This window comes from Zingiber officinale, chromosome 8A (assembly GCF_018446385.1).
Source record: "Zingiber officinale cultivar Zhangliang chromosome 8A, Zo_v1.1, whole genome shotgun sequence".
NCBI classification, from domain to species: Eukaryota; Viridiplantae; Streptophyta; class Magnoliopsida; order Zingiberales; family Zingiberaceae; genus Zingiber; species Zingiber officinale.
In genome coordinates this window covers 31,895,934-31,914,699 of record NC_056000.1, presented here as the reverse complement: position 1 = coordinate 31,914,699, position 18,766 = coordinate 31,895,934, and the positions used below count along the sequence as shown (strand labels likewise).

Sequence of the window (18,766 nt, the reverse complement as noted above, 5' to 3'; positions counted from 1 at the left end):
GTCTCCCGACCCGCATCTGTCTGTCCTTATCCGTGGCATGTATGTCCCGACCTGCACATTGGGTCTGTCTCCCGACCCGCATCTGTATGTCATTATCCGTGGCATGTATGTCCCGACCTGCACGCTGGGTCTGTCTCCCGACCCTCATCTGTCTGCTGTTATCCACGGCATGTACGTCCCGACCTGCACTCCAGGTTTGTCTCCTGACCCGTATCCGTTTGCTAATATCCACGGCATGTACATCCCGACCTGCACGCTGGGTCTGTCTCCTGACCTGCATCCGTCTGCTGTTATCCACGGCCTGTACATTCCGACCTGCACTCCAGGTTTGTCTCCTAACCCGCATCCGTCTGCTGTTACTCAAGGCATGTACATCCCGACCTGCACTCCGGGTTTGTCTCTTGACCCACATCCGTCTGCTGTTACTCAAGGCATGTACATCCCGACCTGCACGCTGGGTCTGTCTCCTGACCCGCATCTGTTTGTTGTTATCCAAGGCATGTACATCTCGACCTGCACTCCGGGTTTGTCTCCTGACCCGCATCTGTCTGTTGTTACTCAAGGCATGTGCATCCCGACCTGCACGCTGGGTCTGTCTCCCGACCCGCATCCGTCTACTGTTATCCAAGGCATGTACGTCCCGACCTGCATGTTGAGTCTGTCTCCTGACCCGCATCCGCTTGCTCAGAGGCATTTCCTTCCACGCCTTTACCCGGCCTGTGGGCTTACCCCTGAGTTGCACCTGACCTGTGGGTTCAATCCTTAGCTATATTCGGCCCTGTGGACCGGTCCCCTTCTTGATTTTTGTCGAAGCCAGGTATGGCCCAACTCGTAATTCTATCCTTTGACTACTCCGTCGACTGAGGCTTTGACTATAGTCACGTGAGCTTGACTCTTGACCTCCATGTAAACTTGATTTCTGACCAGCCAAGGGGGTTGAACTTTTGATCGACCACGGGGACTGCACTTCTGCCCTCCATGCTGGCATAATTCCTAACCAGCCACGGGGGGTGGACTTCTGACCTCCACGTTAGCCTTACTTCTGACTCTTCCGTAGTCTTGACTTCTAGCCACCTCATCTTACCGACCCCACAACAATACACCGTATCAAGTATTTTTATTAAATTTTTTTTATTAATTTCATAATCATGTAATTTTATTTTTTTTGAGATTTTCTGATTTTGAATTATATGTGACGTGTCAATCATTATTTAAGAATCATTAATTATTTAAATTAAACAGAATTTTTACTGATAATGATTATCAAGGATAATCTTCAAGATAAACACTCTAATAGCAAATTACCTTAATAATTAAATTCATCAAAGAGCAAGTACGCATTTATTTAATTTGCGACAGGCATCATTCATTAATAATCAAATTTAACAAGACGAATTCCCATGGTGTCGGCGTTGGGCGTGGCGACCACTTGCACAGGGAACTTGCGGATCTCATCCGCCCACGGGTTGAGGTTGGGGTCCTCCGCCGCCGCCTCCACGGTCCGGAGCGCCCTCCACACGGCGCTGTTGCACTTGAAGCCGCCTCCCAGCGCGATCTGCCACACGCGGTCGCCCTTGCGAACCCGCCCCTTCGCCTCCGTGTACGCCAGCACGTACCACACCGAGCTGCTCGACGTGTTGCCGAATCGGTACAGCGTCATCCGCGACGGCTCCAGGTGCCACTCCGTCAGCCGCAGGCACCGCCCCATCTCCTCCACTACGGCGCGGCCTCCCGTGTGGATGCACACGTGCTCCACCGCCCGCGTGAAGTCCGGCACGTATGCCTTCGTCACGCCGCCCTTGTTACTCATCACCCTCCCCGCCAGCCACTTGGCGACGTAGAGGAGCTTCTCGGAGGTGGGGAGGATGAGGGGGCCGAGGGTGGTGAGGTTGATGCGGAGGGCGTCGGCGGCCACCGCCATGAGGTTCTTGGAGAGGGAGACGCCCAGCTTGCCGTCGGCGTCCACCACCTGAGCGGCCGCCATGAAGCTCTGGTCATCGGCGCCCGTGTGCGTGCGCACCACGTGCATAAGCTGGTACTTGGATCGCCGCCGCTCGCTGCGCTTGTTGGTCAGCAGCACGGCGGAGCCGCCCACCCTGAACAAGCAGTTGGACACCAGCATCGACCGGTCGTTGCCGTCGTACCTACAATTTTTCAGTGTTTTATCCGGTAAAATATTATTAATAAATTAAATTATAAGGAAAATAATATATTTTTTAAAAATCTCGAGGGTTTATAAAAAATTGAAACGTTTTTTTTATTTATTTTAATTTTAATTTAAACATGTAAAATCTCCTGGTGACGGGCTTCTGCTTAGGATAATTATTTATTACCTGCCGCCCATGGCAGTATTCTCAATGCTGATGACGATGGCATACGAATTCCGGTTGAGCTGGAGAAGATCCCTAGCGAGCGCTATCGCAATCGGACTCGCGCTGCACCCCATCCCGCCAAGGTTGAACGTGATCACGTCGTGCCGGAGCTTGAACCGGTTCGCCACCATCGCCGACAGCGAGGGCGCCGGGTTGAACAGGCCGCAGTTGACGATCAAAATGTCGACGTCCTCCGGCCGCAGCCCCGTCTTCTTCAGCAGCGCCTCCACCGGCTCGAACATCACCGCGCTGGCCTCCTTCCGCGCCTCCACCGGATGGTTGTACGACGGCGCGCGCACCACCGTCTCCGGCAGGTACGTCTCGTGGCCGAGGCCGGCGCGCCCCAAGATCCTGCGCTGGAAATCCAGACTCTCCGGCGAGAACACGCCGGCGAAGTCCGACATCGATATGAACGCCTGGGTCGACTTCTTCGGTTTGTAGCACGCGATCTCCATCAGATACACGGGCCGCGGCCGCACGAGGAGGTAGATGATGAGGAGGCAGAGGAGAAGGCATCCGCCGAGCACGGCGGCGGTCGAGTCGAGCCGGCGGCGGAAATCATCCAACGAGACGGACGCTGGCGCCTGGATAAGGAAGAAGGCGAGGAAGATGGAGAGGAGGATGTAGACGCCACGGGCAAAGAGGTAGTCGACGGCGAGCTTCGCGAAGTGCTCTGTTTCTTTAACCATGTTGCCTAAGCTAAATTACAGCGTTATCTAAGTTAATTCTGATTGGCAGCGACGATGGAGAATTTATAGACGCGTCCGCAACGAGAATTTATCACGTCATGTCATGTCCTGTCATGTGAGCCGGACCGTATAAAAAAAATAAAATCAAGCACCAACAGGGTTGCCCTAGATAGTCAACGATGGAACGGGTCGACAATTAGGTTCTTATTTATTATATACAGCACGTGGATTTTATTGGGTCGAGAGTAACACGTGGGAGAGATCAATCGTATGATTTTAAAAAATTATTTTAATATTTTTAAAATACGAGTATGCACAGTCAAAATTAAAAAGATGCGGCACAAAAAAACATAAATAATTTTATTTGATTCGAAACCTTCGGTGACTCCTATTCCAAGACTCAATCTCACAGACCTATAATCAGGTAATCCACTAAAAACCTTTTTCGATACCTCCGAAAGAAGGAATCGAATACAAAGAAGTTCAGAACAAGTGCAACACTTTGCACTTGTCTTTTTGCAGTAAATAAATACGCAAAATAAAATTTTACCGACACTTAGAGATTGATATTGAAATGCTCCTGTCGATGTCGATCTGTCGGCTGCACTCGAAACTCCTCGGAGCAGTTGTCAGGCACAGCAGATTCGGAGCAAAGTCGTAGCATGAGCTCGGAGCAGTTAGAATCTCAAAAGAACGCGTAGTAGCTCGTTTAGTCATTGTGTGTCAATGCCTCCTCGAGATAGCCTTATAAAAGGCATGGAAGGCGCCTCCAATGAGGCAAGATCAATCCCGATCAATCCGGTGCTTATCCATGACTTCGACTAACATTTATCCTACGGAAAGCGCCTTTTATAAACACTACGAAGGCGCCTTAACACTTTTCATCCTAAAGCAATTTTCTTCCTTTTACCTTGTAAAACAATGTTGGATCAAAATATCCTGTAAAATAAGTATTATGACAATTTAATAATAATAAAAGGTATTATTAATTAGTTTTTGTCCTCCCAGAATCAGGAACTAATCAAGGTCTCAGCTTAGGGATCCCAAATGGACCTAAATTGCTTCAACCGAGATGCGTCCTCACTTGGTCACTCTCCTCCAGTGATTTACCTTAACTTACTAGTTTGTCAGACATCCGGTCAACCCGTCGACCTATCTGGGCTCCGTGTCAACTATCCGGTCAGCTTATCGACCTAGCTGGACTTCGTCCAGCTATCCGGTCGGCTCGTCGACCTAGTTGAATTTCGTACCAGCTATCCAGTCGGTCCGTCGACCTAGCTGAACTTCGTACCAACTATATGGTCGGCCCGTCGACCTAGCTGGATTTCGTACCAGCTATCCGGTTAGCCCGTCGACCTAGCTGAATTTCGTACTAGCTATCCGATCGATCCGTTGACCTAGCTGATCCGGGGATAAGGATAGGGGCCCACATTGGTAGAGGTCAACAACACGTGGGTCGGGAAGTCAAAGTCCAGGGGGCCCGCCAATGGTTCCTGCCGATAGGAGACAAGACTTGGCCTAGCAGTCGAACCAGTACACAGCCAAACCGAACCGCAGGTCGGGTTGTCGACGCTCAGAAGAGGAGTTGGTCTGTTGAGCGATCTGTCCGCCGGGCTGAACGCCAAGCCGAACAGTGTTGCTCGTCCGAGTGTGCGACCGAGCGGCCTTCCCGCTCGGCCCGGCACGCTCCCTTGACTAGATGCTGGGAGGCCTAAGCGGTCGTCCCATTCGGCCCGGTGACAGACAAACAAACAACGCAGAAGAGGACAAAAGGAGCAGTGGATGACATCGACCTCGAGACAGCTGCCGCCAAGGGGCAGCATGGTCGGCGGTCGGGTCGTACAGTACGGTGGAAGTTTCCACTGTCCTGTCAGGGGTATGATCAGACAGTTGCGGTATGGCGTCAAACATGCTTTTCTGACACGACCACTTCAGGTATGCTTTGAGGAGTATGCACGCTTTGGGATGCGTGCACGCATTCCCCCGGGAGCCCTATATAAGGACCCGCAGACTTCGACGGAGGTATGCATTCTACATCACTATAGCTACAGTTCTCACTCTCGTCATTCTCTCTTTCCGCCGGAGTTGACTTGAGCATCGGAGGGTCGTTGCCGGGAACCCCTTCCCGGCTCGATTTTGTGTTTGCAGGTTCTTGCCGGAGATTCACAGCAGTCGAAGGTCTATACGTCATCATCGGGAGCGCCACGTACCCAGCAATCATCGACTCAGCACTCGGACAGGATCAAATTAGCGTCGTCTGTGGGAACGCACCTGAATCCGAGCCGAGAAGATGGAAGAAGCTGGACGCCAACTCATGGTGACGCTCTCTCCCGAGGAGCTCGACGCACTCATCCAAGCGCAAGCTGCGAAGATGGTCGAGCAACAGCAGAAGACACAAGCTGAGTGGATAGCGCAGCAGGCCACCTCGGTTTTTGGTGGCCGAGCGGCGATGGAGGACTGACCGGAGCAATACTCTACTTGGGCGCAGAACAAGGGGCAGACCAGCACACCAGGAGACGCGCCGCCCGCCCCTATTCCGTTTCATCGGGCATTGTTCCAGACTCCGTCGGAGTTGGCCCTAGCCAACCAGGGATCGTCCGATGAAGCGCCCGCGCGGGACGCCAGGAAGGAGAAGGCGCCGCGGGCTGAGTCATCCCCCGAGCGGGTCAATCGCTAGTTCTCCGAGGTTATCTTACAAGACCCTCTCCCAAAGCATTACTCTCCCATATCGATCGGAGAGTATAACGGTACAACCGATCTGGACGACCACCTCGGTAAGTTCGATAATACTGCTACTCTCCATCAATACACTGACGGAGTCAAATGCAGAGTCTTCCTCACTACATTGTCCTGTTCGGCACAACGCTGGTTCTGGAGGTTGCCGGACGGATCAATTCAGAGCTTCAGAGACTTCCGAACGACATTCCTTCATCACTTTGCCAGCAGCCGACGCTATCAGAAGACCAGCGTCAGCCTCTTTTCCATGAAGCAGGGGCCAAGAGAAACACTCCGAGCCTACATCCAACGCTTCAACCAAGCAGCTATGGACATCCCCACGGTCACGTCCGAGACAATGATGCATGCTTTCACACAAGGCTTAGTCGACGGGGACTTCTTTCGCTCGCTCATCAGAAAGCCGCCTTGCGACTACGACCACATGCTGAAAAAAGCAATTGAGTATATTAACGTGGAGGAAGCACAGGCGGCCCGAAAGAAGGAAGCACCAGGCGAGCCTTCGGCCCCGACCGAACGGAAATCACACACCAGCCAGCAACCACCGAGAGAACCGCGTGCCGAGGGGATGAGGCCGCATCAAGATTCCAGGTCGCCCTCCGTTCAGCACATTAAGTCCGAGCGGCCTAGATAAAAAGGCAAGGTATGGACGTCCCTGTTTTATAGAATCCATCAATCGGCCACTCATAACACTCGAGACTGCCGAAGTCTCCCACCGGTTAGCCAACCTGAGCCAAGGAACTATCGCTGCCTATCACCTTCACTGGACAGGCGAGCTCATCATCAGAACACCGAGCGGCGAATGGTCAGGCGTTCACCCGAGCAGCATCACCGTCAGCAGCATCATCACTAGCCAAGGGCCAACCCCCGAGCCTCACAGGAGCGAGCGAGACCATCCGCTAGGGAGGAGGAAAATAGAAGCAATGCAGCTCGGGGCGAGATTAACATCATCGCCGGTGGACCGACGAGTGGTGACTCGAATCGGGCCAGAAAGTCGTCCGCCCGGCAACTCAGGATCCAAGAACGGGCAGCCGGACCCGAGATCAGCTTTGGTCCCGGGGACCTTGAGGGAGTTGAACTACCCCACGATGACGCCCTCATCATCCGAGCGGTAATAGCTAACTACACTATTCACCGCATATTTATTGATACAAGCAGCTCAGTCAACATTATCTTCAAGAAGACATTTTACCAGCTTCAAATTGACCGAGCCGAGCTATTGCCAATGATGACCCCGTTATATGGGTTCACTGGCAATGAAGTCCTTCCGATCGGGTAGACCAAGTTGGCTATCTCGCTAGGAGAAGAGCCGCTATGGAGGACGCGAACCACTAACTTCATCGTGGTTGATGCCCCCTCTGCATACAATGTAATATTGGGACGACCGACCCTCAATGAGTTCCGAGCGGTCGTCTCAACCTTTTGCTGAAAAACAAATTCCCCGTAGAAGATCGAATGGGAGAAGTCTTGGGAGATCAGCTGGCGGCCCGGCGATGCTATGTGGAGATGGTCCGAGCCGAAGCAAAGCCCGCTCGGAAAGCACCGCGCCTTGAGGTAAACGCTATAACTGAAAAGCCCCCTACTTTGGTTTATGAAGAAAAGGAGGAAGTACAGATTCGGGAAGGTCGACCGGAGGCCACTACATTCATTGCGTCCGTTCTGGAAGAAGAACGGAAGGAAGAGTTGGTCAGATGCCTCCAGCAGAATCACTACGTCTTCGCGTAGTCAACGCACGAGCTGCCAGGGATCTCGCCAAGCGTCGCGCAGCACGCGCTCCACGTCCGGTTGGACGCTCGTCCCGTCAAGCAAAGGAAGCGGGACTTTAGTGCCGAGCAGAACGTCATCATACAGGCGGAAGTCGAGAAGCTCTTGGAGGCCGGCCACATACGCGAGGTACAGTTCCCGAGTTGGTTGGTGAATATGGTACTACTCTCCAAGTCTGGCAACAAATGGCGGGTCTGCATCGATTTCCGTGATTTAAACAAGGCATGCCCAAAGGACTTCTACCCTCTACCCCGAATTGACCAAATGGTGGACTCGACCGCTGGATGCGAGCTGATATGCATGCTGGGTGCTTATTAGGGGTACCACCAAGTGCCGCTTGCCCGGGAAGACCAAGAGAAAGTGAGCTTCATTACGGCGGATGACACCTATTGCTACAACGTAATGCCGTTCGGAATGAAGAACGTCGGGGCTACGTACTAGCGACTCATGAACAAGGTGTTCCGAAAACAGATCGGGCGAAACCTAGAGGTATATGTTGATGATATACTCATTAAATCACTCCGAACGCCCGACCTCTGTGCAGATATAGAAGAAATCTTCTGGACATTGCGGACGTACGGGGTCAAGTTGAACCTGCAAAAGTGTCTGTTCGGAGCCAAAAGTGGTCGTTTCCCAGGCTACATAGTCACCGAGCGAGGCATTGAAGCCAACCCTAGCAAGGTCAAAGCGCTACAGAATATGCCGCCGCCCAGAAACTTGAAGGAAGTCCAACGCCTTACGGGTCGCATAACAGCACTATCCCGGTTCATCTCCAGGACGGTCGATCAGAGCATGCCCTTCTTCAGGATCCTGTGCCGAGTAACCAAATACCAATGGGATGAGGAATGTGACCGAGCATTCGAAGAATTGAAGGTCTACCTAAACTCATTACCTATATTAGCTAAGCCATCTATTGGCGAGCCTCTCCGCATTTATTTGTCTTCAACCAAGACGCGGTCGGTTCGGCGTTAGTCCGGCAGAACGGCGAAGAACAACCAGTGTATTTCCTTAGCCACATTCTAAAGGATGTTGAGTCTCGTTACACTGGTCTTGAGAAGCTTGCCTTCGCACTTGTTATCGTCGCTCGGAGGCTCCGACCCTATTTCTTGGGGCATACGATCATTGTCATGACAAATAGTCCCTTAGGCTGAGTTTTGCTGAACCCCGAGGCATCCGGGCGACTGATCGAATGGACCACGGAGCTTAGCGAATTCGACATACAGTATCAGCCCCAGACGACTATCAAGGCGCAGTCGTTGACAGACTTCGTCACCGAGGTACAAAATCCTGAGCCCGAAGCCACCTTGGAGGTGTATGTAGATGGATCGTCCACTCGGCAGGGAAGTGGGGTTGGCGTGCTGCTGGTTTCCCCCCACGGAGAACGGATGCACCTGTCCGTGCAGCTGGACTATCGAGCAACCAACAATGAAGCAGAGTATGAGGCGCTAATAGCAGGTTTGCAGGCCGCTCGGCATGTGGGAGCTAGCAATGTTTTGATTTATTCAGATTCATAGTTGGCTGCTCAGCAACTTTCGGGAGCATTTGAGATAAGCAACGTCAGACTCAAGCTTTATGCGGAAGCCTTCGCCAAACTGAAAGCCGATTTCCGAGAGGTGCTGATATAGAAGATCCCCCGAGCGGAGAATCAGGCCGTAGATGAGCTGGCTAAGCTAGCCAGCTCGATATCACCGATCGTCATCGAGCAGCCAGTCGAGCAGGTGTCTCTGGTCGCCCACATCGACTAGATGGAGGGACTCACATTTCCAAATGACTGGCGGATGGCTATAACAGAGTTTCTGAAGTCAGGAGCAACGTCGTCCGATCGGTTGGAAGCGCATCTGCTCAGAAGGAGAGTCGGTCGATTCGTCCTCGTTGGTGACCAACTCTAAAAAAAACGTTCTCCAAGCCTCTGCTTAAATGCGTTGGCCCAGAGGATGTGGACTATATTCTGCAAGAGGTACACCAAGGCTCATGCGGCGGGTATCTGGGCGGTCGCTCATTGGCGAGGAAGATTCTTTTGGTCGGCTACTTTTGGCCAACTTTACAGGAGGACGCCGCCCGGACAGTCGCCACGTGCTTATCCTACCAAAGGTACCACAATTTCTCACATCGTCCCGCGGAAGAATTAAAGACATCCACAGTGTCCTGTCCGTTCGATCAATGGGGCATGTACATTGTGGGATTATTTCCAATAACGATCGAACAACGAAAATTCTTACTAGTAGCAGTCGACTATTTCTCTAAGTGGATCGAGGTCAAACCAATGGCTAAAATAACCGAGCAGATGGTCAAAACAATTCATCCGCCAGCACATCATTTGTCGGTTCGGCATCTCGTGGCGACTCATCTCAGACAACGGAAGACAGTTCTCGGGCCAACAACTCAAGGAGTGGTGTGAGGGGTATGACATCCAGCAAGCTTTTACCTCAGTTGCGTATCCCTAAAGCAATGGGCAAGCTGAAGTCACCAATCTGGAGATCTTGCGAGTTCTGCGAGCTCAGCTCGACCTTGAAGGTGGGAGTTGGGTAGACGTGCTGCCCGGGGGTATTATGGGCACTCCGAACGATGCCCAAGGAAGGAACAGGAGCGACCCCCTTCCACCTGGTGTATGGGGGAGAGGACATCGTCCCAGTAGAAGTCGGGGTAGAGTCTGATCGGATCCGAGTCTATGACGAGAACAATGCTGAGCGGAGGCATTTGGAGCTGGACCTGGTGGACGAGGCGCGAGCCAAGGCCGCCGTCCGGTTGATGGCGTACCGGTAGAGGATGAAGTAAAACTACAACAGGCGGATAATGCCCAGATCTTTTCAGGTCGGCGACCTCGTCTGGAAGAAAGTCAAGCCGGTCGGCGATGTGACTAAGCTGGGAGCTCCTTGGGCTAGACCGTTCAAGATTGTAGAAAAGCTCCGTTCAAGCACCTATTACCTCGAGGATGAAAACGGGCAGAAGCTAGAGCGACCCTGGAGTGCGAGCCACCTCCAGCCGTACCGAGCTGGATAAAAGGTGCGCCAATGTAAGACACGGCATATATTTGTCACCCTTTGTCTCTTTCAACCGCAGGAAGTAAAAATAGAAGGGTTTTTTGCAAAATCACGGGCTCACGGCCGAGCGGCTAGTCTTCCCAAACCGTCGAGCGGCGACGTTAAATCCCAGAGTCGGATCGACGACTATAAACCCCCTGGCCCGAAGACCCTCGAGCGGCGACGTTAAATCCCAAAGTCAGACCGGCGACTATAAACCCCCCACCCCGAAGACCATCGAGCGGCGACGTTAAATCCCAGAGTCGGATCGGCGACTATAAACCCCCCTGCCCGAAGACCGTCGAGCGGCGACGTTAAATCCCAGAGTCGGACCGGCGACTATAAACCCCCCGACCTGAAGACCGCCGAGTGTCGCTCGGAAAGAATGTGTTTTGAGAAGTAAACGAGAACAAAATTGAAAGGTTATGTTGACTCGTAGCATGGCCAATACGCAGACAAAAGTCGGATAAAGTTCAGATAATACTAACTCGCCGAACGGCGAGTATACAGATGAAACTTCAAAATTTAAAGGCACTCCTCACTCCAGAACATCGAAGATTGGCTCGAAGATGGTTTCCAGCAGTCCGGCCAGGTCTCTGGGGGGGAGGGGGGGACGTCGTCTTCGGAAGATGTCCCTTGGCCTTCAGATAGGCAGTCGTAGCATGGATGACTTCCTCAAAGGCCAGGACAAGCCGATCGCTGAGCTTATTGCCAAATTCTTCCGAACGGACATAGTTTTGCCGCATCACCGCGAAGCGACCTAATTCGCCGTCTTGGTACTCCTTGAGAGCGACTCGGGTAGCTTCTAGGGCGTCCTGGAGATCCTTCTTATCTCCTTGAAATTTAACTTGGTCTGTCGATCGGCTTTCCCGCTCGGCGGATAGCAGGCCAGTCAATTCTTGGACGCGTTGCTCCAGCGCTCGGGCCTGCACATTCTTTGCCTCTAGATCAGAAACGACCCTATTCTTCTTGTTAGTCGCCAGCTTGATCTCCTGGTCGTGATACTTAACCTCGGCTTTGAGCCCAGCTACCCTGGTTTCCAGGCCAGAAGACTTGTGCCGCTCGGCCTCCAGCAGTTTTTCTGTTTTGTTCAGTTCGTTCCGAAGCATGGTGTACGAGGGCCCCTGAGCTGGCGCCCCCCCAGAAATCTGAAGTTTCTTCAACTCTTCCTCTAACGCAGCCAGGCGGTTGCTGACTGCGATGTTCTCCACCCAGTTCTGCGCTCAGATAAAATAATATCAAGAACCAAGCAAAATAATCATATAGGAGTTTGAGGGGCATGCCCCGGTAGCCTGCTGCAAGTGGCTATCACTGAGCTGACCGGGAGTCATTAGGGCAACAAGAGCCCTCGCATCCTCCCATATTTTGGCAAGTGGTCCGTGGATGGTGATCTGATGTTCAGAGGCAGTTGGTAGATCAGCCGCCAGAAGGAATTCTTCTGTTGGGAGATGTAGGACAGCCTTAATCACTCAACGGCCGCTCGGGTCAGACTGGGCTGAAGTTGAGCGACCGGATGACTCGCCGAGCGGAGCGGAGATTATGCCCGAGTGCCTAAGCCGACGAAGGGCTCGGGGCGGAGAACTGACGGGCTGCGCTTCGAGGGAAGCCACTTGCCGATCGAGTTGTGAGGGAGTTCGATCCGAGGAAATTGCCTCGACCGAAACGGGGGTTGGGTCGACTGCTGCAGAAGGAGCGCCGACCTGCTCCGACACTGGTTCCATAGATGTAGCCGAATGGGCAGGAGGATCCATCCGGCGCTGCTTGCGTGTCACCAGCGGAGCGTCGTCGGTCGAGTGCCCAATGTCCTCCGACGTAGGATGTCCAGCAGACGAGGTAGCATCGCCAACCGCTTCGGTTGCAAGTTCCCGAACGACCAACTCTCCGACGGCGGATGGATCTTCTTCGCTCTCACCATCTCCTTAGTTGTCACCCCCTCTATCTCGGCGACCCTCTACTTCATCCGTTCAGTGGCCTTGGCGCGCCATATGATGTCGGCTGCATAAAAGAAGAATAAATCAGTTAGATCAAAAGGAAAGGGGGCGAGGAAAATGCTTACCCATGCTGCTCGGAAGCTTCGTTCGGATCGGACTTAATCCGAATATGTACATCACACCCTCACAAAGCAGCTTATGGATGTTGAATTTTTGCCGAGCCAGTTGGTTGGTTGCATGGAGGTAGGCCAGCTGGCTCTTGTATTTACCAAGGTCCGGCGGGGTTGGCACGATGGTCTGCCATTTGCTTTGGAAAGCTGGCAACTCGGGAAGACGAAGGTAAAAATAGTACTCCTTCCAATATTTATTCGAGGTCGGCATTTTGTCGAAGAAAACAAGGCCAATCCGCGACTGGAAGAGGAAGGTGCCCCACTAGGACTGTTTGGGATAGTAGAAATAATGAAAAATCTTGGGGACTAAGGGAATGTCGTGCAGCCTAAAGAGGACAACCACTTCACACAACAACCTGAATGAGTTGGGGACGAGTTGGCCGAGCAGGAGGCGGAAATAATTACACACTTCAAGGATAAACGGATGTAGAGGAAAATGCAGACCAGCTATAAACTGGTCTTGGAAGAAACAAGTAGTGTCAGGCGGCGGGTCGTGTGGCCGATCGGATGAGGTAGCTAATATTAATCTATGGGCAGAAGGAAGTTCGAAGTCACGGACGAAGTTCGTCGCGTCACCCTCATCGAACCGGCTCTCTATGGTCGTATACCAGAGGCCGGGAGAGGGATTAGACGGTTGTGAGGTGCTCGCCATCGCCGGAACAGTAAAGAAAGCGAGAACCAGAGAAAAACAAAAAGATGGATGAAAAAGAAGGTCGGAACAGTACCGAACGAGCACGGATGTTGCTAGAATACTAAAGAAAGCACAAAGAAGAAGATAAAGGGCAGGGAGTCCTTATAGGAAAGGATGGCGGAGAGAGGAGGCGAGAGATTGCCGGGACACTGAGAAACTGGTTCGTCGGAGCACGAAGCGCGAACGAAAGCCGCTGAACGCACGAACGCAAAAGTGCGGCGGGGGATAGCGATGAAGGCTTTACAAGGATGGGCCCGATGCTGCCTAATCGTCGGATTCAGGTCACGGGACCCGAGGCCTGCATCTGACCGTTCATTTCAAACAGCCGAGGGTCCCATCAGAAGTGACGCCACCGCTGCATGATGATGGCGACAACGCCACGTGGCACCCGGTCATAGGATCGCATTTAATGAGCGGCATTACGTGATCAGGGACGCATGCTCAGCCTTAATGGCCAGGATTTGCACAAATGCTGAGGGGATTCTAAAAGCGTCAGCGTGGACCAACTTACAACTGGCCCGGCAGGTAGCGGAAAGGAGTGAAACAAGTTCTATTAGGTAATCTGTCGAACGGTCGTAGGGCGCTTTCATTAGGGCCGTGCAAAAAAATATTTACATCAGTGGTCGAGCGGCCATCATACCACTGAGCTAATAGTCCAGTTAGTCGGACCTACAACATCCTTCGACTAGACTTGAGGGGAAGGCAAGTGATCCGGGGATAAGGATAGGGGGGCCCACATTGGTAGAGGTCAACGACACGTGGGCCGGGAAGTCAAAGTCCAGGGGGCCCGCCAATGGTTCCTGCCGATAGAAGACAAGACTTGGCCTAGCAGCCGAGATAGCCGCCGAACCAGTACGCAGCCGAATCGAACCGCAGGTCGGGTTGCCGACGCTCAGAAGAGGAGTTGGTCTGTCGAGTGATCTGCCCGCACCGGCTGAACGCCAAGCCGAACAGTGTTGCTCGTCCGAGTGTGCGACCAAGCGGCCTTCCCGCTCGGCCCGGCACGCTCCCTTGACCGGATGCTGGGAGGCCTAAGCGGTCGTCCCGTTCGGCTTGGTGACAGACAAACAAACAACTCAGAAGAGGACAAAAGGGGTAGTGGATGACATCGACCTCGAGACAGCTGCCGCCGACGGGCAGCATGGTCGGCGGCCGGGTCGTACAAAGAATCGTACGGTGGAAGTTTTCACTGTCCTGTCAGGGATATGCTCGGACAGTTGCGGTATGACGTCAGACACGCTTTTCTGACACGACCACTTCAAGTATGCGAGGAGCGTGCGCGCTTTGGTATGCGTGCACGCATCCCCCTGGGAGCCTTATATAAGGACCCCCAGACGTCACGGAGGTATGCATTCTACATCATTGTAGCTACAGTTCTCACTCTCGTCATTCTCTCTTTCCGCCGGAGTTGACTTGAGCGTCGGAGGGTCGTTGCTGGGAACCCCTTCCCGGCTCGTTTTTGTGTTTGCAGGTTCTCGCCAGAGGTTCACAGCAGTCGAAGGTCTATACGTCATCATCGGGAGCGTCACGTACCCAGCGTTCATCGACTCAGCATTCGGACAAGATTACTAACTAAATTTTCTACACACTTAATTAAATGATTAGATAACAACATAACTTAATTTAACTTATTTATCATTCATTAAAATTCGAATTAGACCATTAATATAAACAGCGCCAATAGATTTGACATGGCATCGTCCATATATCCATCGAAGAACTAATCAAATGGATATTCATAGTCAAGGTTATCAATCGATCCTATTTGATCCTGTCTGGAAGCTGAGAAAACGAACCTGCCGGTGTGACGTGTCTGGAAGGTTGACCGCATCCCCATGACCCGGTCGGTGATCTGTCCGCTACGTTGACCAGATCGTCAGAAGTCCTCCTCCGGTCAACTGTACCTGTATCCAGCGACCGGGTTCCTCCCGGTCTCTGGTACCTCGGTGCTCGAGGCGAATCCCACAAATGTATAAATATCCGGATAATAATAGAATATTGAAATAAATGCAAAGAAGGTACGAGAACGTACCCTGGCCCAGGGGGGCGCCCTCGGATGGATGGATGAGTTGGTCATGGTGCTGACCGAGTCGTCGTGGCCCCAACCATGAGATGGGTGGGGACCCGCTGATAAGCCGAATCTGATGGTGGCGATATACAATGGCTCATAGGCCGATACACGACACGCAGGCCGGATCATCATAGCAGTAATACAAAGAACAGAACATCACGGCTCGACGGCCGGAAAATACAATGGATGCATAGAAACACCGCAAAGGACCGGATCTCAAATGTACAGCCATCGATGCGAGCTGTCAGGACGCCGGAGCTAACTGTGTGGGCCGTCGGAAGGGGCGGCAGTGGCTGCCGGCGGTGGTGACACCACCTGCTGGTGATGGCGGAGCTAGACGCCGGGGGCATCTGCTGCCAGAGGCGGCTGTGGCCGGAGGCGGATCCCACTGTAGGGTGATGTCGGGAGCTGCCGGCAAAGGAGGCGCTGTGCGCACGGAGGCTACCGGCGAGGAAGGCGCTGTGCGCGCGGAGGCTGCCGGCGAGGAGCCTGAGAGGAAGGAGGTAGCAGCTCGCCGGCGATGAAGGAGGGGACGAGGCTGGCGGCTGGGTTGCGAGACGTGGAGATATCACAAGCGGGAGATGGAGAGGAGGAGATGGAGCGACCTGTGGTCGGCGTCGGCGTCGGCGCCGGCGAGGAGCCTGAGAGGAAGGAGGTGGCTCCATTTCCTTTGGCGGCGGCAGCCTCCTTCCTGCGTGCAAGCTTTTTTCCCCCTCCTGCTGTGAACGGCGATTCCCCCAAAAAAACCCCTCAGCCCTAGCAATCCTCAATCCCTAAAATGCCCTCCACTTTTCTCTTAATTCCTTCTCTGCCCCCTTCATATCCGGATCACAAGCCTCCCCTTCAAGTCTAGTCGAAGGAGGCGTGAGTCCGACTGACTGGACAGTCTATTGCAAAGAATTGAACCGCTTCCGATGTCAAAGCTAAATCGCTGAACCAATAATATAATGTCTCCCGCGACCGGTCGCTATAATAATGGTGTCGCATGAGATAGTACTCGTGCCGAGCGGATCAAATCTGTAACCGGACCAATGCCTAGTACGCAACCGCGAAGATACCGACCGGACGATCGAAGTGATGCCGATCGGGTGGATAGACGCTGAGCGGAAGATGCTGAGCGAACGACAACACGCTGAGTGATCGACATGTAAACTGACAGCCGACTAAGCGGCACGTGGCCGGGCGTGCGACCTAGACCAAGCGGTGTGGCCGAACGGATGAACGGAAAGATGTCGATCGAGTGAGTAGACGGCGAGCGGACAACGCCGAACGGGCGACAGAGAAAATGACGATCAGTCGATCATGAAATGCTGGCCTGACGTGCTGAATGAGCAGCACCGAGAATGGTCAACGAGTGAACATAAAATGCTGGTCCGGCAGTCGAGTAGCGAGGAGTTGGCAATGCTGAACGAGCGATCGGAATGATACCGATCGGATGGATAGATGCCGGACGAATGCTGTCGTGCGAACGATCGTAATGCTGCCGATCGGATGTATAGATGCCGGACGGACGATGCCGCGCGTGCAACTACGATGACGTCGATCGGTAAGATAGATGTCGGGCGGACGATGCCGCGCGTGCGACCGCGGTGACGTCGATCGGTCAGATAGATGCCGGGCCGTGAGGACTGTTCGACCCCGAACGGGGGAGATAGATGTATGATATACTGGTCCGATGTACTAGTCCTCCCGGCCGAACGGCTCGGGGGCCTTCGGTGATAACTCGACCCCGAACGGAGGAGATGAATAATCAGGACAAGCTGGCCGTGACCAGTGAAGGCCGCACAACCCCTAACAGGGGAGGTATGATATCTGAAGATGACGACCATTCGACCCCGAACGGGGGAGATAGAATATACGATATGTTGGTCTGTGCAAAGATCTTCAGACCGGGGGGTTTATAGTCGCCGGTCCGACTGCGGCCCGACTCTTGGTCGGTCGCCCGGGAGGTTTATAGTCGCCGGCCCGACTCTCGATTTTTAACGACGGTGCTCGTCGGCGCGGTTTTTATAGCCGGTCGGCGCGGCTCTCGATTTTTATCGACGGGGCTCGTCGGTGCGCCCGCTCGGATTATTTATAGACGCCGGCTCGTCTCTCGATATTTATCGTCGGAGCTCGACGGCGCGGTTTTTATAGCCGGTCGGCGCGGCTCTCGATTTTTAACGACGGGGCTCGTCGGTCTCCAAGTGAGACTATATACCCGGCCGAACGGCTCGGGCCTTCACATCGAGCGCTGGGCTCAGATACCATATACCCGGCCGAACGACTCGGGCCTTCACATCGAGCGCTGGGCTCGGATATAAACATCCCGGCCGAACGGCTCGGGGGCCTTCGTCTTCGGGCCTGTGGCTCAGAGATAAACCTCCCGGCCGAACGGCTCGGGGGCCTTCGTCTTCGGGCCTGTGGCTCAGATATAAACCTCCGTACCAACGACTCGGGGCCTTTCTTGAGCACATGGCTCGAGATATAAACCTCCGAACTACCGAGGGCTCGTCTTGAGCACGTGGCTCGGATATAAACCTCCTACCGAACGGCTGGGGCTTCGACTCCGAGCCCGTGGCTCGGATATAAACCTCCACGAACGGCTCGGGGGGCCTTCGGCACGTGGCTCGGATATAAACCTCCCTACCGATCGGCTCGGGGGCCTCGACCCGTGGCTCGGATATAAACCTCCCACCGAACGGCTCGGGGCCCGAGCCCGTGGCTCGGATATAAACCTCCTACCGAACGGCTCGGGGGCCGACCGAGCCTGGCTCGATATAAACCTCCGAACGGCTCGGGGTTTCGCCGAGCCGTGGCTCGGATATAAACCTCCTACCGACGGCAGGGTCTTCGACACCGAGCCCGTGGCTCGGATATAAACCTCCGGCCGAACGGCTCGGGGACCGAGCCCGTGGCTCGGATATAAACCTCCTAGCCGATCGGGCTTCGACTCGAGCACGTGGCTCGGATATAAACCTCCTACCGAACGGCTCGGGGCCTGAGCGGCTGAGCATACCCTCCGGCCGAACGGCTCGGGGCTTCGCCATCGAGCTTGTGGCTTGGATATCCCTACCGAACGGCTCGGGGGCCTTCGACCGAGCCCGTGGCTCGGATATAAACCTCCCGGCCGAACGGCTCGGGGCTCCACCGAGCCCGTGGCTCGGATATAAACCTCCCGGCCGAGGGCACTTCGAGCCCGTGGCTCGATATAAACCTCCTACCGAACGGCTCGGGGCACTCGAGCCTGTGGCTCGGATATAAACCTCCCGGCCGATCGGCTCGGGGGCCTTCGTCTTCGAGCCTGTGGCTCGGATATAAACCTCCCGGCCGAACGGCTCGGGAG

The 18,766-nt window shown here is 53.9% G+C and overlaps 1 protein-coding gene across 1 annotated transcript; it reads right to left on the bottom strand.

Moving 5' to 3' along the window:
• Nucleotides 1-1,362: 1,362 nt before the first annotated feature.
• LOC122011496 (3-ketoacyl-CoA synthase 11-like) lies at nucleotides 1,363-4,205 on the bottom strand. Its single transcript, XM_042567888.1, has 2 exons — nucleotides 2,334-4,205; nucleotides 1,363-2,144 (listed from the first exon to the last, which is right to left on the bottom strand). The coding sequence occupies exons 1-2, from the start codon at nucleotides 3,059-3,061 to the stop codon at nucleotides 1,370-1,372; spliced, it is 1,503 nt and encodes a 500-aa protein (XP_042423822.1). The 5' UTR covers nucleotides 3,062-4,205; the 3' UTR covers nucleotides 1,363-1,369.
• Between the last annotated feature and the right edge of the window lie 14,561 nt (nucleotides 4,206-18,766).